Genomic DNA, 26,196 nt, shown 5'->3' on the forward strand with positions numbered 1-26,196 from the left:
ACAGATATCAGCTAGCCCTTCACCGTATACTTGCTCATCAGCCCCAACTTTAATATTTATCGATTTTCCTAACATGTCTAATATGTATCTCATGTATTATATTGCTCTGCTCCTCAGATCAAGTAGTAGGAAGTAAAGTTAACTCTCATCAACCGCTGTAATGGCGTCATATTGTAGCTTAATAGTTATCACAAGGTTTCTGGGAAAACCGGAACTATCAAAATTAAGAATTTTGCATACAATTTATGCAACAAGTTTTATCTATTAAAAACTCCCAACACGAACTGACAAGTAACAATGGCAGAGCCCATAAAAAGTACAAACAGAGGCTTAACACATTCAAAGTTCCAGGAGCCAACTGGTTCAGAAGCAATTAAATATCTTCCACATCATCAGCACGGACTCAGTCTGTATCAACTATTCAAATTATATCACATACAAATAAATGAAGGTGATTTAATCCACAATCTAAGTAATACAGAACAATTTGATTGCAAATCTTTATTTATTGCAAGGGGTGAAAGAAATAAAAAAAGCTTCAGTTGTTGTCTTCACGGCCATAATTATAAATTATCTCAATCTGCACCAAGAACATAATAACAAATCCAGTCAGAAAGAGCACATCCCAGGGTAACATATATTGGAATAAATATAATGTTATAAGAAACAGAAGAAAACCAACTAGGAGCATGATAAAAGCCGGCATACAACAAGGGCAAACAGGATAAACCGGCATACAACAAAGACAATGGCCGTACTCACAAATGGAGAATGGAACTCCTATTTTTTTCTATATCCATCAGTGGTTATCACATTTTATGAATATATCCTATCTGAACCTTATTATTGATCTATAGTGCAAGACCTTGACATTTGGTACACAGGAGGGTGATAAATGGATTTATAGGAGGTAGTAGTGTGTGATAAAAGCCTTGCAAATAGCAATAGGAACTTGGCACACAAGTGAAGTAAATTTCTGAAAGAAACAATTCTTTCTAAGGGTGATTTTGATATGGTGATTTTAAGGGTGTGATAAAGTGTTTGGTGGATCAATACTTGAAAATCATTTAATAATCTAAAAATGATTGATGCCTCACCTCTCAAGTAGAAGGCCCGTGATATTACTTTTCCTCATGAATGAAACAGTGGTTCGACAAAAAACAAATAATAGATACAAACATTAATGCTCAAAACTCAACTTATGTTTGCTTTCTTTTGTTTTTGTCAAATCAACGCCAATCAATCACTATCGGAGATTGGGAACTTTTTACTAAGGTGACGTTAGACAGACATCATTGAAGTTTTAGGCAATTTGCAAGCAACAGTCTACCATAGACCACATGAGATACTTCCCCACCCTATTGTGTTATTCATAAGAAAGTAGAAGAAAATACATAAAGAACAAATTCTCCAAGCCAAAGTCAACTCCCGTTGGCCCAGGCTATAAGCCTAAACTGAAATGGAGCACACACCCTCTTTGATCCACCATGTATAACCAATTTTCTCTCTCTTACCAGGCCCATAAATTATATCAATGAACCCATCAATACCACCCGCATGAAAAGCTGTGTAGTCCTCTAAAAAGAAGGAAGACAACTTGTCACAGAAGTTTGTCTTCCACTTCCCTAGTTGCTTCCTAGACAGTAGTAACCAATTAACAGTCAGTTTTAATGATGGCAGATGGCACAAAGCAAAAAAATTCAACATTTTAAGCCGCCATAAAACACCCTGGCACTGCCATCCTTCACAACCTGGCCATGACGGTTGAAAAAAAATCCGCTTTGGCCGATAAATTCCCCACAAATATGTTGGGTCTGATACCACTAGGACTCTTCTGCAGTGAGGGCTAGAATTCTGCTTTTGCTCAATGGGGCCTAAATCAACTTGCCTCTGCTATTCCTATCCAAGGAGTAGTGAGATGGGTCAGCAACTCCACATGTTTATGTTGCTATTCAAATGTCTCACATCTCGGTGTGCAGGTTTGAGAAGGACTTAGTGATGCCAGCAACAATTGCTATCCAGGAGCTAAGTTTGGCCGATTGAACATTCAACCGACTGACCTAATGCACTAGAGCATCAACTCGTTGTGAAGCCAGTTGGGTTTGCATACAATAAAGTCTCCCTCTCCTAACATCTCAACAAAAGCGGAAGCTATTTCACGCGTTCAGTGTGATGGGGGCAACTGTCACCACAAACAATTTATTTTTTTAAATTGAGTATACTTAATAGGTGTGTGCTGCCTTTATAAGACAGTTTTTAGATAAGCGGTTTCGTGTTGGACCGGTCTGTCTGGGTGTGTCACGTGAACACCTCTATGTAAAAATGGTAAGAAAGTAGAAGAAAATATTGCAAGTAACAGCAAATAAGTAAAATCAAACTGAAGTGGAAACACACAACCACTTCTCTCCCTCTAAACAACCCTCTATTACATATTTTTTTCACTTTTTCCTCCAACTAACTTTCCCACCCACTTTGATTTACAAGTTAGTCTCTCCCCCATATAAGATCCCATCCAACAACTAAGAACCCTATCAATTTCATAGCTTTCTTCATCGAAATTATACAATTATCATGACAACCTGGCACCTTAGTTGCACTATTTCAAACATTCCATTGCTAGTTCGAAAATTAAAATTGATTTACCTATTCACTTATCGGGATCATAGAGAGAAAAATTATGAAGGGAATCATTGTGCTAACTTCTAATATCATCAAATGCATGTTTAGTGTATAACTTCAGAGGGGAATTGGAGCAAACTTATTGACTACCGACTATATTGAAAATTAGGTTAGTCACTTAACTTAATAGCCACAGAAAAGTTCAATAAATTAAACAAAGAGATTTAAAAGCACACATGAAAAAACAGAGGTTTCAACCATCTTATGTGATAGTGATACTATTAATGACAGCATAATCAGATGAGATGTCAACAGAACGCTCTTGGCAAGAAAAACTCGCAGTGCTATACCAACGTGTTGGTATCTTGCATAGAGCTCTATGTATATCTATCTCATTGAATGAACTTATCCCCTCACAAACACACATGTTCATGTATATGTATTTGTATAAGTACGAAATAAGTGGGGCAAATAAAAAAGGAAAAAATAAACCAAGCCTATAACCGTAATGACTTACCCCTTCAGGTGGAGGTGGGTTGCGAGTAAACTTGGAACCTCCAGGTGCCCATGGAACTATTAAACAGAAGAAATAAGAACAAAAAAGGTAGTGTCAGAAATGCATTAAATGAGAAAAATCAACCTCTAAGACTAGACAAACAAAAAATTGGCGATACACTGTCATTGCCATTGTGCCTATATGCCCAAAGGCAGATTGCAGCAACCCCTAAGACTAGAAAAAGTAAAAATTGGCGATACATTATCATTGTCATTGTGTCTATGCCTAAAGGCGAATTGCAGCTGAGGTAAATGATCAAATGAAATGTTTCATACTAATGGCTCTCTTTGTAAGTTTAACAGTTGGAATACAGTGACAAACACAGGTACTGATTACTGTCAATATTTTATATAATTTTCTTGATTAGGATAGTCCCCTCAACTCCAATCACCACGCCTCTAACATTGGGGGATACATTTTGTTTGGAATTTCCTACCATTAAATACAACACCATAGTATTCTGCTAATTTTAAACCATGTCTCATTACCTATCATTCATGCGCTCCATCGTATAATAATAATTATATAAAAAAAATCTGAAAAAGAAAAACAGAAAACAGTGTTGATCCAGATATTAATCTTCAGCGGGTGTGTGTGATTTGTTTACCAATATAAGGGTCAGGATGGCGCCACTTATTGTAGCTAGCTTCAGCATCCACTATTAACCTATCAATGGTATCAGGGTCTTCCTGTTAATCACAAACAAGCACAAATCCAAATCAGATTCGTTACTGCAAATAGAACATTCCAATTTTACAACACAGTTCCAAAAATTAGGGCAAGTGCAAATTGCAAGATTCGATAGTCTCAAAGAGGCAGATTTGAAAGAGGTGAGGGAAACTAACCACATGTTTGTTTTGCTCGAACCGATCGCGGAGGTTTGCAGCCTGAAAATGGAAAGAAAAAGAAACGAATCAGAGAAAATAGGTTGATTGAAATTGGGGGAATGAGTGAGAGTGAAGATGAATACGTCGTCGTAGAATAGGTGGCGATGAACGGCCCAGTTGAGAGTGTCTTTAAGAGCGCGGCGGTACAGAATCCGAACCTTCTCCTTCTGCGCCGCGCGCCGAGCAACGTACGCCGTAGATGCTAAGCTCATTTCTCTTTCTCTCTCTTTTCAATCTCTTCCCTTTTTTTCTTTTTCACTTCCACTTCATAACAATAACCAGAGATTGGAGAACCAGGTACAATGCTAGACGACGTCGTATTATTATTGGGCTTTTGGGCTGTTTTTTCTTGCGTGCTCGATTTACAGAATTTTACCTGCACTCTATTAACTACACCCCACTCCTCTATAATTTTTTACTTAAAGCACTTTAAGGATTACACCACCACACCTTCGTGAAAATTTAAAAATATCTCTAAATTTTAAAGATGTATTTATAGAAATATGTTAAATACAACAAATACATGCATAAATGAACCATATCTTTATTTTGTAAAAAAAAAAATCAAAAACTTTTTTTTTGAAATTTGGAAATAAATATCTGAAACATTTGTTTTCATTACTATCGTACTTTTGAACCTATTATCTTATTTTCTGGTAATGATGCCGAATTGATCAAGCCCTTTAAAAATACTATGAGAAAGGTCGTCATTTTGATTTTCTGAACATGTATCAGCTTCTCCTTTTCCTACGATAAAAAAAATTATTCTCATTCATCGTTAGAAAAACTAAAACTAAATCATGTAGAAGCAAGCTTCAATCCAAGAAGTATTTTGATGAAGACAACTTGTATCACTGCAAAAAGAGAAGAGCTACAAAGATATTTCAAGCATCAAGTATTCAAAGCCGCATATGCATTTGATCAAGCTTCATTTTCAAGACAACCGTTTGCAAGATTGTTGATTCGCTTCTTAGGTATATCTAACTCACTCTTAGATTAGTATACAAGTGTTCAACAATCATGATCTGCATTTGCATCTTTTAACATAACCATTTGTTAACACCTTGAAATGCAAGACAATTTATTTTTAAGTATTTTTCTGCATTTCAACAGTGTTAACCGGTTAACCATATGGGTTAACCGGTTAACAGCCCAGTTTTTCAAATTCTTTGTTAACGTTTGCATGCGTTAACCGGTTAACCCATATGGTTAACCGGTTAACACTGTTCGTTACAGCAAAAAATGTTTTTGAAAAATTATATCTTTTCATCAATGTTCATGAGGGAATTGATACCTCTTTGAAAAGGTGTTTTGGCAATATAAATTATTAAATTTTCAAAATGAATTTTCACCTCCAAGAATTTTCATACAAACTTCAAATAATCACTCTCTCATATTTTTCCTTCCATAAATTTTTGAAAGTGTTCATAATAAAAATTGTCATCTCATTCTATTGTTGAACACTTGCATATTATCTTTTGAGTGACTTATTTATCTAAGGAGAAGATCAATCAAGAGAAGATTGATAACACTACATCTTTGTTAAAATCATTCATAGAATTATTTCTGTTTGACTTGTGATCCAGGATTGTTGGACACAAGGGTTGGTGTTGAAGAGGATTGTTCTTCATACACTTGTTTGTCTATAGGTTAGATAGTAGGCATCACCGTTTGTGTGAATAGGCTGTACCATATTCTAACTATAGTGAATTCTCTTTCGTGTGAAAGGGGAGTGGATGTACCTTCGGATTGTGAAGGGAACCACTATAATTTCCGGTGTCGTTTACTTTCCGCATTTTAATTTTCCGCACTTAAACAAATAACCCAAAACCGGAAACTAGATCGAAGAATTTTTTTTTACCACCTAATTCACCCCCCCTCCCCCCCTCTTAGGCGCATTTACAACTTACATTTGGCATCAGAGCAAGTTATAGGTAACTTGTTCCTAGAGATCCAGCATGGCTTCCGCAAGCATAAATCCGGTTTTCAAAGACGGTGGAAGTAGCAACAAGCCCCCACTCTTCTCCGGAGAATATTTCGATTTCTGGAAAATAAGAATGAAGGCACATCTTGAGGCCCAAGGAGAAGGTATATGGGAAGCAGTTGAAGAAGGTCCACACAATCCGGTGAATGGAGTTGGTACCGCAAAGTTGAAAAACACTTATGACGAAGATGATAGGAAAAAGATTCTGAATGAGAAAAAGGCAATCAACATACTCCAAAGCGCTCTTAGTATGGACGAGTTCTTCCGTATATCTCAATGTAAATCGGCAAAGGAGATTTGGGACACCTTGGTTGAAACACATGAAGGAACCACCGAAGTGAAGAGATTGAGGCTAAACACCCTAAGTCAAGAATATGAGATGTTCCGCATGCAGCCCGGTGAATCTATAGTTGCCTTACAAAAGAGATTCGTCCATCTAACAAATCACTTGATCGCTCTGGGTAAAACTTTCACTAATGATGATCTCAACCTGAAAGTCCTAAGATCTTTGACAAGAGAATGGCAACCGAAAGTGACCGCTATTTCGGAAAAGAAGAGTCTCTCAACGATGACATCCGCGTCTCTATTTGGAAAACTTCAAGAACACGAATTGGAACTTGGAAGGCTCGAGAAGCACGAAAGTCAAGAAAAGAAGTCCAAGGGAATTGCCCTGAAGGTTGATTCAAAAAGGGACAAAGATGATGAGACATCCGAAGATGAGAACTTTATGCTTCTTGTAAAGAAGCTTGGTAAGTTTTTTAATAAAAATAAAAATTCCTCTTATCCTAAAAAGAATAACCATTTCAGGAAAAAGGAAGCATCCACATCAATGCAAGACGTTACGTGTTATGAATGTGGACAGCAAGGTCACATAAAGCCGGATTGTCCAAAACTTGCAAAGAAAGGAGGATTCAAAGGCAAGAAGGAATTCAAAAACAAAAAGGCTTACGTCGCTTGGGACGATAATGAGATCAGTTCATCTTCGGAATCGGAAAGCGATGAATGTGCGAACATGACTCTTATGGCTTCACATCACTCCGATGAAGAAATCGATGAGGTGAGTAGCAATTTTTCAGTTTATGACAATGATGCACAAGATGTTATAAATGAACTCTTAAAAGAATGCAAGACATTGTATAAAAGTATTTCATCCCAAAAGAAACAAATTTCATCCTTAGAAGAAAAAAATACTGCCTTGGAAAAATATATTGAAAGTGGAAAACAAAAGTTGATGGATGAAAAACAAAGTCTTGCATGTAAGAATTGTGAATCCTTATCTTTTCAAATTGTTCAACTTAAAAGAGTTTTAGAAAGATATGAAAAAGGTCAAATTGGGTTGGAAGAAATTCTTAAACACCAAAGGTATTCTAATGACAAAAGTGGATTAGGATATTCTAAGTTTTCTAAACCAAGCACAAATAGGACCATTTTTGTTAAAGCAAGTGAACAAGTTGCAAAAGAGAAAGTAAACAATTCTAAAATTATGCATCAAAGTCATAAAAAGAAAATGAGTGCTAAGAAGAAGAATTATGTTCCTAGATATAGAAGTAATTTTCAACCTACTTGCTTTTATTGTGGAATCAAAGGGCACACACCTAATGCTTGTTATGTGCGAAACTTTAGCGTTCCAACAGGGCATTATGTGTGGGTTAAAAAGGGTACTAACTACCAAGGACCCAAAGCAATTTGGGTACCTAACAAAACTTGATTTTGTTTTGTAGGTATGCTTGAAGACAACCTCTAATCAATGGTATCTTGATAGCGGTTGTTCAAAGCATATGACGGGCGACATCGACAAATTTTCACATCTATCTTTAAAGGCCAAAGGATATGTTACATACGGTGATGACACCAAAGGGAAGATCCTTGGAGTAGGAACCATTGGAGCATCTCCTGTTACCATCATCGAAGATGTCCTTTATGTTGAAGGCCTAAAGCACAATTTACTAAGTATAAGTCAATTGTGTGACAAAGGATTCCGAATAAATTTCACAAAAGATGAATGTGTGATAGAGCATGAAGTCACCCATGACATCTTGCTAAAAGGTAAAAGGGTTAATAATATTTTTATGACTTCTTTTGATGATTCTTCCTTGAAGGTAAAATGCCTAATGACGAACAACAACGAGGCTTGGCTATGGCATAAAAGATTCGCTCATATACACATGGAGCACATGAACAAATTAATAAAGCATGATCTTGTCGTTGGTCTTCCAAAGATTAAGTTCATCAAGGATAAGTTGTGTGACGCATGCCAAAAGGGAAAGCAAACCAAGACGACTTTCAAATCCAAGAATGTTGTGTCTTCGTCGAGGCCACTTCAACTCTTGCACATGGATCTCTTCGGTCCATCAAGAACGAAAAGTTTCGGAGGTAATGTTTACGGTTTGGTAATTGTTGATGATTTCTCTAGATATACGTGGACTTTGTTTCTTGTGCAGAAAAGCGATGCTTTCAAGGCTTTCAAAAAATATGCAAAACAAATTCAGAATGAGAAGTCTCTTTCAATAATCTCCATTAGAAGTGACCACGGGGGAGAATTTCAAAACACATTCTTTGAAATTTTTTGCGAAAAGCACGGAATTTCTCACAACTTCTCCGCACCACGAACACCACAACAAAACGGTGTCGTAGAGAGAAAGAACAGATCCTTGGTGGAACTCGCAAGAAAAATGCTCAGTGACTCCAACCTTCCTAAATATTTTTGGGCGGACGCAGTTAGCACAGCATGCTTTGTTAGCAACCGTGTCAACATTCGGTCGATTCTCAAAAAGACTCCGTATGAGCTTTTCAAAGGAAGGAAGCCTAATATATCCTTCTTTCACATCTTTGGGTGCAAATGTTTTGTCCTCAACAATGGAAAGGACAATCTTGGTAAGTTTGATGAGAAATCCGACGAAGGTATCTTCCTTGGCTACTCCCTTTCTAGTAAGGCTTTTAGAATTTTCAATAAAAGAACTCTTACTATTGAAGAATCAACGCATGTATGTTTTGATGAAACTAACCCCTCGAAAGAGGATAACCTTATTGTTGATGACGATGATGATATAATAGATATATCACAAAAGGAACTTTCAAATGTTCAATCAATTCCACAAGGAGATGGCTCACCAATCATTGAAGAACATCATGACCTACCAAAAGAATGGAAGACTCATAGAGATCACCCCATTGATAAAGTTATTGGTGATATTAGCCAAGGCGTTGCAACACGACTAAATCTCAAAGATGCTTGTCTCAACATGGCTTTTGTGTCTCAAATAGAACCAACCAAAGTCGATGATGCCTTAGGCGACGATCAATGGATAGTAGCAATGCAAGAAGAACTCAACCAATTCGAAAGAAATCAAGTTTGGAGTCTCGTACCAAGACCAGACAACAAGCACATCATTGGAACAAGATGGGTCTTCAAGAACAAACTTGATGAGAATGGGATCATAGTTCGTAACAAAGCAAGATTGGTCGCACAAGGATACAACCAACAGGAAGGAATTGATTTTGATGAGACGTTCGCTCCGGTAGCAAGGTTAGAAGCAATTCGATTATTACTTGTTTTTGCTTGTTCTATGAACTTTCAATTGTTTCAGATGGATGTCAAAAGCGCTTTCCTAAATGGCTATATCAATGAAGAAGTCTACGTCAAACAACCTCCGGGTTTTGAAGACTTCAAGAACCCTTCACATGTTTACAAGTTGAAGAAAGCACTATATGGTTTAAAGCAAGCACCGAGAGCGTGGTATGACCGCCTCAGCAACTTTCTATGTGAAAAGGGATTTGTAAAAGGAAAGGTTGACAAGACTTTGTTCATAAAGAAAATCAAGGGTAACACCTTATTGGCTTAAGTCTATGTCGACGACATCATCTTCGGTTCAACAAATAAAGATCTTTGCGAAGAGTTTTCAACCATGATTCAAGGAGAATTCGAGATGTCCATGATGGGAAAATTGAACTATTTTCTTGGACTACAAATCAAGCAAACCAAGGATGGCATCTTCATCAACCAATCCAAGTATTGCAAGGAATTATTGAAAAGATTTGATATGGATAGTTGCAAAGTGATGTCCACTCCTATGGGATCCGGAACGTACGTTGATCAAGATGAATCCGGAATGTCAATAGATATTACAAAATATCGAGGTATGATTGGTTCATTACTATATTTGACGGCAAGTCGTCCTGACATTATGTTTAGTGTATGTTTGTGTGCACGCTTTCAAGCAAACCCGAAGGAATCGCATCTCACCGCCGTGAAGAGGATTATGAAATATCTCAAAGGAGCAACGAACGTCGGACTATGGTATCCAAAAGGTAGTATATGCTCCTTGATTGGTTATTCTGATGCTGACTATGCAGGCTGTAAGACCGATAGAAAAAGCACAAGTGGTACCTGTCACATTCTCGGGAATGCACTAGTGTCATGGGCATGCAAGAAGCAAGCATGTGTCGCACTTAGCACGGCCGAAGCAGAGTACATTGCAGCAGGCAGTTGTTGTGCACAAATTTTATGGCTCAAGCAACAACTTCTGGATCTTGGTATAGACCTCGGCTGCATTCCTCTTCGATGCGATAACACAAGTGCCATCAACATCACAAAGAACCCGGTCATGCATTCAAGGACGAAGCACATAGATATCCGACATCATTTCCTCCGAGATCACGTGCTTAACGGAGATGTAGATGTTACATTCGTGGATACACATAACCAACTCGCTGACATATTCACAAAACCATTGGCTAAAGAGCAATTCTTCAAGATTCGGCGAGAACTTGGGATTCTCAATGAAGGTGACATCTAACCTTGTCTTCAAATTACTTGTTATGTGGTATAGTTGCTAAAAATGTGTTTACTTTCAGTTTTTTATGTTATGCATGCTAGCACTTCTTTTTCGCCGTTTTCCGTTTTTCTTACTTTCGCATGTCCAAATATTATCCGCTTTAAAATATTTTTAAATCGAAAATTGCGTATTGTTAAGTGCTAATACTTTGCGTAAAAAATTTTTAAAAAACTTTTCCCGGTTCTTCAAAACGGAGCTGCTGTTTTTCTTTTATTTTTGAAAAATTTCAGTCCGTTAACCGGTTAACGGTATAGGTTAACCGGTTAACACTCTTTTATTTATTTTTTTTGAAAAATTTCAGTCCGTTAACCGGTTAACCATATAGGTTAACCGGTTAACACCTTCCAACAGCAACTCTGTTTTTCGTTTTTAAAATACAGAATTTTTAAATTAATTGTTTTATTTTTATTACGTGTGTTTATGTTCAATGCATGTGCTTTACTCCTCCACCTTCTCCTCATAACTCTCTCCTCCCTCATTACTCTCCATAAACCCTTCATCTCTCTACATTCAACTTTCATAACTCTCAAACCCTTTTTCCAAAAATCCATCTCTAAACCCTAGAATCTTCATCTTCTTCATGGCTCCACCAAGAATGGGAAAGACTCCTGTATCATCATCTAGCAGTGAAGAGGAAGAGTTGAAAATGGAAACCGCCAAGAAAAGGAGGATGGATTTCAAAGTCAGGGTTAGACATCTGCTTAAGGGTAAGTATGTGAATCTCAAATCCTTCACTACTTTCTCTTTCCCTGAGTTGTTGAGATACCAAGGATTGCATGCGTTCATCACTGATAATGGGAAAATTTACACTGATTTGGTAAAATCTTTTCTGAATCATTTTACTTTAAATCTGAATGATGATGAACAACACATGCTGTCTGCAACTGTAAGAGACTGTGAAATTGTTACAGACCTTAGGACGCTGGCTGCGTCTCTTAAGATTCCATATTCTGGTTTTTTCCTTCGGAAAGGTGTAAATCATGAGGAAGGAAAATGGGCTCAGTATGATAAGATGGAATACTACTACTCTATCTGCAGATTTCCCAGGGAGGTTGTTATGTCGGGACAGCGCACTTCTCGCATACTCTGCTATGCTAAGAATCTGTCGGTTGACGATCGTATGCTGCATTATGTTATCTGCCATGTCCTGCTGCCCAAGGATTCCAACCTGTCTCAAATCAATGATTTGGAAATGCAAGTTCTGTTTGCAGTGAAGAACAAAATCCGAGTTAATTGGCTGCCCACTATGATGTATCATCTGCAACAACAACTTTCTCTCAAAACAAGGCTGCCATACGGTCGCCTTATCTCAAGGATTTTGGAACTCACAGATATGGAAATCGGGAGAGAACCTTTTTTGGCTATGACCACTACCGCAAATGAAATCAACGGCGTTACCATCATGAAAAATACTGGAATTATTCAAAGCAACGACGGCTCCTACAAATATGATGATGGGTCCTCCTCTTCAAACTTCCCTATTCCGGTAGGTGGCATTACAAATGAGTTTCTCTATACTACCATGATGAGCCACCACCGTGAAACCACCCGTGCTATCAAGAGTCTTCGGAACCTAGTGTTGAGTTCCCGCAGCCTTCCCGTAGAAGATGATGAAGGTGATGACGGTAGTGAAGCGGATGGCGAGGAGGATGAGGCCGGTTCGGAAGAAGAATAAAGCACTATGTTTTTTCTTTGTTTATGTTTTCTGTTATATGTTGTTCTAGTGTTTTTGTTGTTAAACTATGTTTATGCTTGTTTTGTTTACCAAACACTTAACTTTTAATCCATTTTATTCTGTCATACTTTGTGATTCAATGTTCATCTGATAATCGCAAAATGTATGTTTACTTGTATGCTTTTCCTCTTTCATAAGTCTCTTCCTTTTTGCTAATGACAAAGGGGGAGAAGACTTGTTTCTCTAATGGTTTTTCTATGCAGAATTGTTGTATGCCTCTCATTTAGGGGGAGTTCTTAAACTTAGGGGGAGAATCAAACTTAGAGAAACTTCACTTTCATGCATCTATCTCAAAGTGGTTGTCATCATCAAAAAGGGGGAGATTGTAGAAGCAAGCTTCAATCCAAGAAGTATTTTGATGAAGACAACTTGTATCACTGCAAAAAGAGAAGAGCTACAAAGATATTTCAAGCATCAAGTATTCAAAGCCGCATATGCATTTGATCAAGCTTCATTTTCAAGACAACCGTTTGCAAGATTGTTGATTCGCTTCTTAGGTATATCTAACTCACTCTTAGATTAGTATACAAGTGTTCAACAATCATGATCTGCATTTGCATCTTTTAACATAACCATTTGTTAACACCTTGAAATGCAAGACAATTTATTTTTAAGTATTTTTCTGCATTTCAACAGTGTTAACCGGTTAACCATATGGGTTAACCGGTTAACAGCCCAGTTTTTCAAATTCTTTGTTAACGTTTGCATGCGTTAACCGGTTAACCCATATGGTTAACCGGTTAACACTGTTCGTTACAGCAAAAAATGTTTTTGAAAAATTATATCTTTTCATCAATGTTCATGAGGGAATTGATACCTCTTTGAAAAGGTGTTTTGGCAATATAAATTATTAAATTTTCAAAATGAATTTTCACCTCCAAGAATTTTCATACAAACTTCAAATAATCACTCTCTCATATTTTTCCTTCCATAAATTTTTGAAAGTGTTCATAATAAAAATTGTCATCTCATTCTATTGTTGAACACTTGCATATTATCTTTTGAGTGACTTATTTATCTAAGGAGAAGATCAATCAAGAGAAGATTGATAACACTACATCTTTGTTAAAATCATTCATAGAATTATTTCTGTTTGACTTGTGATCCAGGATTGTTGGACACAAGGGTTGGTGTTGAAGAGGATTGTTCTTCATACACTTGTTTGTCTATAGGTTAGATAGTAGGCATCACCGTTTGTGTGAATAGGCTGTACCATATTCTAACTATAGTGAATTCTCTTTCGTGTGAAAGGGGAGTGGATGTACCTTCGGATTGTGAAGGGAACCACTATAATTTCCGGTGTCGTTTACTTTCCGCATTTTAATTTTCCGCACTTAAACAAATAACCCAAAACCGGAAACTAGATCGAAGAATTTTTTTTTACCACCTAATTCACCCCCCCCCCCCCCCCCCCCTCTTAGGCGCATTTACAACTTACAAATCAACCCTTAGATTTTGTTTGAGTAGTACCTCTAATAACTTTCAACCAGAAATATTATTAATTTGAGGTCTATGTCTAAGAGTTTGTCCACTTATTCCAACGTTTGAAAGAGTGCCTCCAACAATTAGATAATAGTTTCAAAAAGTATTACAGTAATGAACACAATTTTTTTAGAAATATATTTTTGGACTTTTTTTTACAAAGTAAATGTGTGGTTCATTTGCGCATGTATTTATTATATTTTGAGTGCGTCCGAAAACACATCTTTGGAATCTGAAAAACATTTTTAGATTTTCATATGGTACTTTTCCACCACTTATGGTGGGATTAGTAACTCCTAATTTTTAAAGGTAATTAATTCTCATACCCTTAGGAGTGCTCATGCATCTTGCGAAAAAACACAATTGCCTTTAAAATTCAAAAATGTATTTCTAAACGCACCAAAACCTCAGGAAAAAAAATCTGAAATTGTAGTTTTCTGAAATTGCTATTCTTAAAAAACTAGAAACAAATGCAAAAAACTGTAACATAAATTAACCGCTATCATTATTATGACATATATTAAAAATGTAACATTACATAAATAATCGTTAACGTAAATCTAACAATACATTTCATGATCAAGTATCACGTTTTAACATCTTTAGAATATCTTCAGTCGATCTCGACATCTCCACGTCCATCTCGATTAGACATTTTGTTTCGTAACAGTGAAATATACTCCACATAACAGTTAAATCTTCATTTGTCTTTAGCCCAAACTTACTGAATTGTATCTTCCATTCGTTATCAATCGAGGGTGAACGATAATAGAGTTTGAAAAATCTTCGATTGTCTAGGTACATATTCTCTAGTATAGATTTTAGATAAAAAAAACACTAGTGATCTCTGTGAACCTAAATTCAAAAGGGTACTTCTCTCCTTTGAAGTAGACAAAAGTGGGATATGAATATTGAGACACTTCGCATGTTTATGTTTGTGTTGATAACAAGATGAGGGGTAGTCGTATTTATACAAGTATTAGATCAATATGGAGCTTAGAAACCTAATCATGTCTTAAAGGATATCCCGTAGATGTACTTCCGGATACACCTTGTTTCGTTTAATAAATCAGGGCGTATACGAAATGTAGTTTTGAATAAACCCACGTGAATATTTTTAAAAAAATAGGATGCGTCTAGAAATGTAATTCCAGATTCACCTCACATTGTTCACATATAACCTATTGTAGAAACATAACCTATTTTGAAACACAAAAAGACAAAAAAAAAATAGAAAACTGAAATATACATTAAAATGTATGCAAATGTACACAGTTTACATCGTTAATATCAATCTAACATTGCATATAAAACATGTGTCACAGTTTAAATACATTTTAGATAAAAACTAAAATGAACCAAAGCATGTGTCCCCACCTAAATCTATATCAATGGATGGTTCTGTCTTTAACTTTTGCTTATTTGATTCTCTTTCAATCTTGCTCAACTTGGTGGATTCTTGCATCATATCTAAAAAGTAATCCAACCAAGTTTTAGTTTTTTTGTGAAATGATATGTCCATTATGTTGATGTTTGTGGTATATGACATCTTGGCTTCAATTAAACTTGAACAAAAATAGTGATTTTAAAAGCCATTCAATACAAATAATGAGTCGTAATGAACTTTTGAGGTGGGTCATTCTGAAGTGGAAACAATGTTTTCGAGAAGTTCTATCTTGTTAAATTAACACAGGCCATATTATATGCACTTTCTATAATATGAGTCATTTAAGGGAAGCGCGTACACTTTTCTTCCGGTGTCGGACCACTAACACAAAAAATAAGAGATTCATGAATTGCATCGAAATGGCCTTTTTCCCGTATAACATTGTGTATGATTCCTTTTGCACCTTCAACTCTTTAATAAGTTCTTGGAAGCAATTGTATGACTTTCATATTCTAGTTAATGAGAACCCAAACAACCTCAATTTAATCTGGTATTCAGTGACATATGTTGGTTTGCACATTGAAGTTGTTTCGTAGAAGCGTGCAAGATGCTACCATGTGTCTCTAATCGTGTTCCTGTCGAACGAGTTGTCACGTAAACCTGAAAGCACAAAATTCTTAATATCAAAGTTAGCAGGGTCTTCCGGTACAACCCCTCTCGAAACTTGTCCTTCATCGGTTCATTTACAGTAATCCTTCATAGTTTGGGGTGGTATAGCTCTCATAGTGACTTCTTCTTCAGAGTTAGAAGAAATGAGAGGTTGATCTTCGACTAAGATCCATTGAGCTGTATTTGCTTCCCTAAGTGCCATCTTGATAGCATGTGCGGTCCTTTCAATTTCTGGATCAAATAGTGTCAACGCCGATCATGAGTTGCGCATATACAAACATGAAATATCTCAGTAGCACTATGATTATTAATAAAATAAAATCAAAAATCAAAAAGACTAAAAATAAAATGTTGCACAAACGTCGCCTTGTCGAGATATCAATAGTCCCTGGCAACAACGCCAAAAACTTGATGACTTCTCGACAAGTGTACCGATAGTGTCGCAGTAATAAAAAGATCGAATCCACAAGGACTGCCTTCTAACAAGAAAAAATGTGTGCACTGTATGAATGGCTTTATCACTATAACCCCGCGGCGAATTAACAAAATTGTTATAACCGATCCCTCACGAAATAACTCACTAAGCACTACTCAAAGCTTCATATTCCTAGTCGGCCAGCGTAAGCAGGATTCGGCTATGCACATAACGTTAATTCCTCATGTCACTACTCAGGGTCTCCATTCCTATTCAACTAGCATAAGTACAACAATTTCCATATGTCTAACACATAGGGTAAGGGTCAGTATTCCCTATGCGCCCAAAATCAATTTAAAATAGTATCTCACATAAAGAGTATTAAGAATAATAAGCAATTGAATATCATTATAAATCAAAAGGTTCATACAAAGTTAAATCAACATATTACCCAACAATATTTAAATAAGTTCATCACAACACAACCTAACCTAGAGGAGTTTAGCTACTCATAATTCAGATTACAATACCATAATCGATAGATGAAAATAACATATGAATTTCCTTGAAGTAAAAGCCTCCAATGACTTCAAATACCCTAAAAATCTCCTTTGATACTCTCGAAATCATGTTTTGCTCTCTAAAATTCGTAACACCTATCAAAATGCAAAAACTCCTCTTAAAAAGAGCTTATAATGGATCAAATGCGTTAGAAAAAGCCTAGAAAAAAGGATCATCATACACGTTATAGCCTCATCGCGTGCGCCATGCTGAGCGATGATGCATGTGGTTTTTCCCGAAAGTTGCACTCTTTTGCTCCCCTTTTCACCCAAATTTTCACTAAGTCCCCAATCTTAACACTTAACTATTTTTTCTCATTCTTTGGTCTTTCTTCTTCATTTTAGCTTATCTTTCACTTGTTTTGATATGATTCTTCGACTAAATTCATGCAATGACAGACTGTCATCATCTAACTATTCATTTATTCAAGGAGCAGCGAGACATGTGCCTTCCATTCCCTTTTTCGTCCGAGTTTGAGAGTTTGAAAATTATTGGCAAATCACGAATGTTTCGCTGCAGCGAGGCATGCGTATCCCACTTGCTTATTTGAGGAGCAGAAGGATGTACATCCCCCATTCCTTTTTCATCCATGTTTGATTAGAGTGTTTTATTCGGAAGATGAGAGTTTGAGCGATATGGCGTTTGCCACTCACTCACTTATTCGAAAAGTTGAAGGATGTACATCACTCATTTCTTTTTCAACCGATTTTATTGAGAAAAAGATTTAATCAAGTTATGAAAAAAGGTTCGAAGAAAATTCGTGCAAAATAATAGAAAAGTGTTGACACACGAGAGTAAAATCGTAAAGATGTGAATTGAAATAGTGTGCACGAATTGTAACACGATGTTGCAAAATGGACCTGGTTCGGACCTGGTCATGAACTTGGTCCAAACCTGTCGTGTATTGATAACACGAGCTCACAAATTCTTTCGTATGGCCATAAATTCTTTCGTAAGGCCGCAAATTCTTTCGTAAGGCCACAATTATTTTGTATGGCCATAAATTCTCTCGTATTGCTACAAATTCTTTCGTATTGCTATGAATTCTTCCGTAAGGCCGTAATTTCTATCGTAAGGTCATAAATTATTTCGTACAACCAAGAATTCTTTCGTAATTCCGATTAAACGTAATGACGTTGAAACGTCACATGCCAACACAAATAAAAAAACAGATTGCTAACGCGAAGCGCGATCATCGCAAATGAATCGAAATACGAATGAAACATAACGCAAAGAAACAAGATCGTAACAAAATGAAACTTAACGTACGTAACACAATGTATCGTACGGGACGCAATGAAATGATATAACACAACATAACAACAACAAATTGCAAATGCCACATGTAAATGCAAGAAAAATCCAGCAAATTAGTAAGACTTAATGCAATCATCATAATCAAATTAAAAATACATAAAATACGCGAGTTGTAACGTCATGCAATGAATAATGCGAAACATAACGTCGAACACAATCAAACAACACGTATACGCATCAACATGTTACATCAATATATCAAATAAAAATTTGGCAGAGTAACAACACTTAAATTATGTTGAACATGCAGATCGCTTTGATTTAAACACAACACATGAATAACAAACAACAAACACATCACCAACCAACAATATTTACAATATTTACATCAAAATAGTCTGAACGTAATCATAGTGCAAAACCAACCAGACCAAAAATACAAACATATTTAAGCCACGAGTACTTCAAATATCAAATGACGGAGGAATAAGAAGAATCACAATAAAAAGAAACAATGAAATACCAACTGAAACATAATAGTTTATTGTCGTTGTGTCGTCGACTTCAGTGTTGTTGTTGTTGTTGTTGACACATTGGTGACCAGAATGAGCCGACTTTACCGATGGTTTGGTAGTGCGAGTCAAACAAAGAGGTGGTTGGTTATTGTTGTTTGGTATGGACGAAATACGGTGGTGGATTTGTGATGTGTATGGAGTATGTGCATTATTTTGATGTTGTTGGCTATGGTGTTTGACGTGTTTGCTGGAAAGTGTGAGCTGCTGTATGTTTTTGTGGTGAAAAGAAGATGGAGTCAAGGTGAGAGATGATGGTAGTAAGTTGTGTTTTCCACAGTGGTGTAAGGGGTTGTGTTTGATGTGGTGTACAGTTTGCGTGAGCTAGTAGTGGATGGAATAATGAAGGTTTGTGTGTTGGATCCAGATAGTTGTGCGTGTTCGAAGGGTGGCTGAGTGGAGGAGTTAGGTTGTTGGAGAAGGAGTGGTACAATGAGGTTTTTACATGTGGAGTCTCACGGTGGTCATTTTACATGAAGGTGGTGGATTGAGTTGTACAGACCGAGGGTGGTTGGGTGAAGCACGGTGCCCAGCCGAAGGTTTGTAGTGGAGGTGGTTTTAGGTGGAGGTCGTGAATTTGTGTGTAGGTTTGCATGTGGATAGTAACATAGTGGTTTGAGGGAGGAGTTAAGGTGGTTGTGCTCAGTGTGAGGGAGTTTAATGTTGGTGAGAAAGATGGAAGTATTGTTATATGTTGAGAGGTTAAATTAGAGGTTATGAAGATGGCTTGTGAGTGTTATGAAGTGAGGGATGGGAAGAAGGTTACATGGGGGAGTTGAAGAGCGGATCCAAGGGTGTTGAGGTTTGTTATGGAGTATGAAGAAAGGTTATCGTGAATGAGGGTATGATGTGTACGTATAAGGAGGCAGATGATGTATAGGGTGACATATTTTGGTTGTGTGAAAAAATGGAATCAAGGTGGTGGCAAGTCTGCGTTTTTGAAGCGATGATAGGGGGAGGGAGATGGTTTTAAGGAATAAGTCAAAACCTCCTTCTGAGTTTCACATTTCTTCTTTTTCTATCTTTTTTTTTTCATTTGAATTGAAATGGATCCTTTTTTTTTGCGTTGTTTGATCTTTTAACATTGGTCGATCATGTCAGTATATATAAAAAGAGAATTAGGGCTTAAAAAATAATGCATTTCCACAATTATCTTGGGTCCAAAATGATTAAAAAAATGAGTTTAAAATAAAAATTCAAATATATTTTAATAAATACAATAAAAATCAAATTGATTAATTATTTATCCCTATTTTTTTTATATTTTGATTAAAAAACAAAAATAAAAGGAATCAAAACGAATAAAAATTGGGCGCGAAAATGCAAAAAACAATAAAATGAACGTATTAAAATAAGTTATGCAAAATAAATTTTAGTAAAATAGACAATCGCAGATTAAATGTCGTAGTAAAAATACTTATTTGAAAAGGCACAGACAAATCAAAATGCAACTGCATGAATATGCGAAAAAAATAAAACGAACACACCAGATTAAATTACGCGTACTATAGATCAATAAAATAGACAATTGCAGGTCAAAACCTGAAAAATTATTCACTGATTTTATGCATGGTTAAGAAATTGATTTAATCGATCTGCCTGTAAAACCGAAATTTTATTCTAATAAAAACAAAATAAAGTTGGATACATGAACTTTTAAAATGCCCGAAAAAATTGGAGTATGACAGGAGAAAGAAGGAAAGCTTGGAGAAGTTAAAAGAGTTTTAGGTCGTGGAAGTGGGCACACAAAAACATGTAAGCGAAAGTATGGTGTGCAGGGAAAGGAAACTAATGGTAAAAGTGTTTGGAAAGAGATAATCAAGGGTTTCAAAAGAAGAATCACTATTTAAAAACCCGTTAGGCATATAAAGTGCCTTATAATTAGAAGCTAGAAAGCTTACTGAATAAGTCTAATGATGAAAATATGTGTGTCATGAGTCCCAATAAAAAGAAATCAATAAGCATTAAGTTACTTTGTGAAACGTAAAAGACCATGAGTTTATAGACGGACAGAAAATCAGACAAGACAAATTTAAACAATAACATGATCTCGTATAATCTGTGCCCTAGATGATTTTCTCTTTAAGCATCTCGCTTCGTTAGGCCTCGTGCTTGGGAGGTTGTGTACAATAACGTGATCTCGTATAATCCGCGCCCATGTGCATTGGTCAGATTGCCCAAACAGCTTTCTCCTTAAGCATCTCGCCCCATTTAGCCTCATGTTTGAGGGGTTGCGTATATCCCGAAAAATTACGATAGTTGGATTTGGAGTCTTCGCCCCTGTGCAATGGTCAGGTTGTCCATATGACTTTCTCCTTAAGCATCTTGCTCCATTGGGTCTCGTACTTGGGGACTATGTACATCCTGGGATATTGTGATGGTTGGATTGTCATAATGACTTTATCCTTAAGCACCTAGTCCCATTTGGGCTTCATGTTTGGGGGTTGTGTACATCCTGAAAAATTGCGATGGTTAGAATATGACCATGACCGAGAATTAAATAGCCCTAATAAGGAGATTTGGCGAGCCAAAGGCCGCCTTAGGCAAGTCGTCAACAAACAAGCATTTATGGATCATTATTATATGACATCAATGCACCCAAACATGTTTTCGAGTGCATTGATTGTTGTTTATGGACTAGATTAATGATGTGAATATTCATTATGGTGAGTAATGATAATTAAAGCTTTTGTCTAGGATCCAGTCACCAAGAAACAAGCATAAAAGGGACTCAACAGTGAAAGAAGACATAGATAAGTTACGTGTTGTGTGACTTTTTATGGCATGTATGAGAGGAATTAGCCACTTGCGTGAACGAATATTATTAGTAATTTTTTCAACAATGAATGTTCACGTATTCATTCTCCAAATGTTGACCCATAATACTCCGAATTAGTCTTCTCAATTACACGTTGAGATACCAAGTTAAATACATAAACTCATGTTTACTACATGAAATTAAGAATTTTTAAGGGCAAATTTTCCATAGGGATCCTATTCTATTGCAAAATTCATGAATGCTGGCCTAGAGGGCCACAGCCTTAAAGCTTGATCTAGCAAACTACCTAATTAGGCCCCATCAGTGTTCCATTCCCGTGAAACATCAGTTTCCTTTCTTAAAGCCACAAAATTAATAATATTCGCATGGGTTGCTAAGGCAAATCTTGTTGGTACAACTAGAAATACGGATCAATAAGGTGCTTGAATTCATGAGACCAATTAATACAGATTGGTATTGTTGTGGTAGCTCAAATACTCATCAATCACCCTCCAACTGCACCAGAAATTGTGCATTTATAATATGTGTTTTTGCCAAATGAAAAAAAAAGAGTATGCATATTATAAGCATAATCAAAACAAAAAGCTTCATTGCTAACTTGAGATAATTAACAAACAACTACAACATGACAATCTTACTCAATTCTTGTCAAATTGAAGAAAAAAAACACATTACAAATAAGTTCTTGTTTTTCATCCTCCAATGAAAAAAAGTCACATATTTTGTGACACTTCAAATTCTGTGACATTCCTATTAAGTATTATCCAGCCAACAAGAAAGCCTCTTCCTTCTTGGTTTTCTCAAGATGAGAGACACATTAGCTTCTCCTGTATATATCTATCTACAAAATAAGATACTCAGATCCGTATATATATAATATATTCATATTATATACTAGTAGTCAAGTCACCAATTAAGGATTAGCAGCAAAATATGCTAAAACCCCAACAAATGGTGCATTGATATATGTGGTTGGCTCAGACTTTCTAAAATCAGCCCTGTCATCCCCATAAACATCATCTTCTCCAGGTCCTCCCACAATGGCTCCCACATGAACATTTGGATTAGGATTTGTTGAGTTGAAGTAAATCGTCCCTTCGTGGCATTCAATCTTTTGAGGATGATCATTAACCGAAGGTAAAGACGATCCGCGGTGATGAATATGTTGCGGATATTTATCACCGTAACCAACCATGTAAGACAAACCCAACGGATTATCACCTAAAATGTAATCAACTTGTCTCTTAGCACGCTCCCGAAGTGTTTGCGCACTAACTTGAACGTTCCCACAATTTATGGTCTGCGACGTGCGGGACAAGTAATTTGCATAGACTAATTCAAGGAAAGCAATTGAAGTTGCATGTTGTAAGTTGCTTCCACCTGGTCTGTATATGAGTCCACCAGGAGTGTACTCAATATGCGAACTCGATGTTTCGGGTATCAGTGTGCATAGGAAACTCTCTGCTGAAGTCTTGTAAGATTCAAGAGATTCTACATTTCCGTTTAGTACTTCCTATAACAATTTATTCACTATTAATAATCAACTTATATTAAAAATAAAATGTCAGATATTTTATTCATTGAAATGGAATAGGTGTGACCTTGGAGACAAGAACATTGAGGCCAGCATGCTTATTTTCCCAACCGAACTCGTTTATGTTATCTTCAGCACCAAGTGTTTTACCATTGCTTTGAATGTAGTTTAGGAAATTTTCATCTTGTGTAGCTCTTCTTAACCATGCAGCTCCCCATAACAATTCGTCCTGGAGTACAATGTATCAAAACCAATTGACATGTCAAAATGTAGCTTCACAAATTTCATTCTTATTTAATTTGATGGTGATGGAAGCATAATCACATGTCAGTTTTCAAACAGTGCAAAAAATTCTCAAGATGCATTTACTCCAAGACTTTCATTACATGCCGTCATCATTTTATATTCTATACTCCAATATGACAAAACACAAAATCAGATTAAAGAGCAAAATTCCAAACCCACCGCTTATTTCGTCACATTCTCTCATAACTTGTTTTATTTCTCATTTATTTCTACTTTATTTCCCATCCCTGTTGTAATAATTGCTAATATATAAATAGAAATTGAGTGTAAAAGTAATTTTGCTTAATTTGATTATGTTTAATTTTTTTTACTTTTAAAATTATTATTATCGATGTGTCGGTGTTAGTGTCGATGTTTCGTAATAGCTATATAATATACTAACTTGTAGTGGAATCTTTGATCACGTGAATACATTGCAATATCATGGTATACTTATCAAAGTGGAAAAAGCCAAAATATAGTAATATAGATCAAATGAAATGAACCTAACCTGATATCCATCAAAATCACAATAAAAAGGGCAAACAGCATCCTTAACATTAGCATTGTCACTATAAGCACCTCTATAACTATCTGCAAACTGAAAAGCATTAACAGCATTTCGAAGTAATGTCTCTGAATAACCGGGATCCGATGAACGGAACGCCACGGAAGCAGCAGCAAGCGCAGCAGCGGTTTCTCCGGCGACATCAGAAGCTGGATTAGGTGCATCAACAGCATACACAATCCTGCTCGTGTCCATGTCCTCCGGTCTCTCCCAACAGAGGTGGTCTGTATTTGGATCACCCACCTAATAGTAAAATCAACGATGTCAATTCAAACCGCAAAGTGAACCATTAGAATCACAGTCGCAACACATATACCAATCAAAATCGGAAAACACCACAAATTATTTAAAATCTGGATATAACTTTGTCTACGAATAAAAAATTAATCTAAATTTTTTTAATAAAAAAATATAAAAAATTATTAATTTAATAAAAATGGAAGGTGAGTAACACTAATTTGTTAGGCGCGTGGGTGATCTAAAATGGTAAAGAAACGAAAATTTAAATTTATTATGAACAACAGTTGCAAAGCCGATGAAAATCACGGACTTCAAGATAGAAAGTGGTCCATTCAACATTAATTTTATTAAAAAAAACAAATGAATTAATATAAAAACAATAAATAGTTTATTTAAACAAAATATAAAAGTTTGTAGCAATGAAAAGTGTAACCGTCCGTGACTGTGAGTAACCGTACCTGAACGAAAATGCGGTTAGGCTGAGAAACAGTCTTAAGCAAATAATCAGTACTCCAACGAATTGCGACTAAAGCGTTTCTGAGTTCATTCGGAGGCATGTTATCTCCGAATTCAATCACACTCCAGGATAACATTGTAGTTGTAAACGCCATCGGAAAACCGAATTTGATGTTATCGCCGGCGTCGTAGTAACCGCCGGTGAGATCAACGTTGTAAGTCCATCCATCACTGAGACCGGAGTTTGCACGCCATTTTTGTCTCTGGTCGGACGGTAAGAATCCCGATCGTTGGCCTTCGAAGAAGAGGATTGATTTTGATAATGCGTCTGCGTAATCATGTGCGGCGGTGGTTCTTGCTAGAATAACCAGAAGAAGAATGAAGAGGCTGAGAAAATTTGATTCGGTGAATGCCATTTTTGTGTTGTAATGAAGTAGTAGAAAAATGGGGTATTGGAATGGTTGTGAATTGGGATGAATGAATATAAAGTGGTGTTGGTGAGTGGGTGTTGTTATTTATAAATGATAATGCAGTGTGTCACGAGGTGAGACTTGAAAGTGAAGTTGTTTAGCAATTTACAAGTAATAGAGAAACACAGTAACAGTGGCAGTAAGAGAGTGAAATGGAAGAGTAAAAAAAGAAAAGGGATTAGGAGGGGTGTGAAAGCGCCGACAAATAAAGGAGGAGTGTGTCAGCGAGATCACATGCTAACAGAAGAAGAGATAGAGAGAGTATATAGCACAATACATGAGAGCATCACATAAAATAAGGGTGAGAGTCTTGATAACTTTGCCTTCGAGTGGGTCCCGTTTTAATACAAAATTTGTTTCGTCTTTTTTATTTTTTATATGAAAACAAATAAATTTATTAATTTTTTTACATAAATAACATTTTTTGTAATATTTTCTTATTTTCTGCATATCTCTTACGTCTCTTATAATCTTTTCTTCATTTTTTTCATCATATATATTAAAATATCCATGTATGTTATTTTCTTTCCAAGAATTAAGTCCGATAATGATATTTTTTCGAAACATCCAAAACGTAGAGCAGCTAGAAAGGAATTTGAATCATGAGTTAGACAGAGAGATTTAAGATGAGGAAAAAATTAGAAGTATTGAAAGACTTGTTTCGTATATCTCAGTTACATATGACAATAATGTTATGCAACATATGTGAGTGCAAATTAAACATGACAACGACGTTAGGGATCTAATATATGCAATAAATTATATTATTTTGATTATTGTCATCTCTTAGTATTTTCTAGTGTTAATTATTTTTTAATTTAGATTTGTGTTTTTGTTTTTGAGGCATTGTTGTCTTGTAACCAAAAATTGTTATCCATATTAAATTCGAAGGTTACAAAATCTTT

The 26,196-nt window shown here is 36.2% G+C and overlaps 2 protein-coding genes across 2 annotated transcripts; both read right to left on the reverse strand.

Moving 5' to 3' along the window:
* Nucleotides 1-223: 223 nt before the first annotated feature.
* Nucleotides 224-4,362, reverse strand: LOC127079288 (NADH dehydrogenase [ubiquinone] 1 beta subcomplex subunit 9). The gene is made up of 5 exons (XM_051019692.1): nt 4,146-4,362; nt 4,021-4,062; nt 3,783-3,864; nt 3,137-3,192; nt 224-580 (listed from the first exon to the last, which is right to left on the reverse strand). Exons 1-5 carry the CDS (start codon nt 4,272-4,274, stop codon nt 539-541), a joined length of 351 nt encoding a protein of 116 aa, XP_050875649.1. The 5' UTR covers nt 4,275-4,362; the 3' UTR covers nt 224-538.
* A 17,936-nt stretch (nt 4,363-22,298) lies between these two features.
* Nucleotides 22,299-25,554, reverse strand: LOC127085058 (endoglucanase 24). Its single transcript, XM_051025625.1, has 4 exons — nt 24,824-25,554; nt 24,069-24,368; nt 23,340-23,501; nt 22,299-23,251 (listed from the first exon to the last, which is right to left on the reverse strand). Exons 1-4 carry the CDS (start codon nt 25,235-25,237, stop codon nt 22,652-22,654), a joined length of 1,476 nt encoding a protein of 491 aa, XP_050881582.1. The 5' UTR covers nt 25,238-25,554; the 3' UTR covers nt 22,299-22,651.
* Between the last annotated feature and the right edge of the window lie 642 nt (nt 25,555-26,196).

Source organism: Lathyrus oleraceus, chromosome 5 (assembly GCF_024323335.1).
Source record: "Lathyrus oleraceus cultivar Zhongwan6 chromosome 5, CAAS_Psat_ZW6_1.0, whole genome shotgun sequence".
Taxonomy (NCBI): Eukaryota; Viridiplantae; Streptophyta; class Magnoliopsida; order Fabales; family Fabaceae; genus Lathyrus; species Lathyrus oleraceus.

Coding starts and splice junctions, on each gene's coding strand:
- LOC127079288 (XM_051019692.1), bottom strand. CDS start 4,274: ATGAGCTTAGCATCTACGGCGTACGTTGCTCGGCGCGCGGCGCAGAAG. Junction 4,063..4,145: donor GCCACCTATTCTACGACGAC/GTATTCATCTTC, acceptor TTCCATTTTCAG/GCTGCAAACCTCCGCGATCG. Junction 3,193..3,782: donor CCATCCTGACCCTTATATTG/GTAAACAAATCA, acceptor TCTGTTTAATAG/TTCCATGGGCACCTGGAGGT.
- LOC127085058 (XM_051025625.1), bottom strand. CDS start 25,237: ATGGCATTCACCGAATCAAATTTTCTCAGCCTCTTCATTCTTCTTCTG. Junction 24,369..24,823: donor CTAACCGCATTTTCGTTCAG/GTACGGTTACTC, acceptor TTTTACTATTAG/GTGGGTGATCCAAATACAGA. Junction 23,502..24,068: donor GTGATTTTGATGGATATCAG/GTTAGGTTCATT, acceptor ATTGTACTCCAG/GACGAATTGTTATGGGGAGC.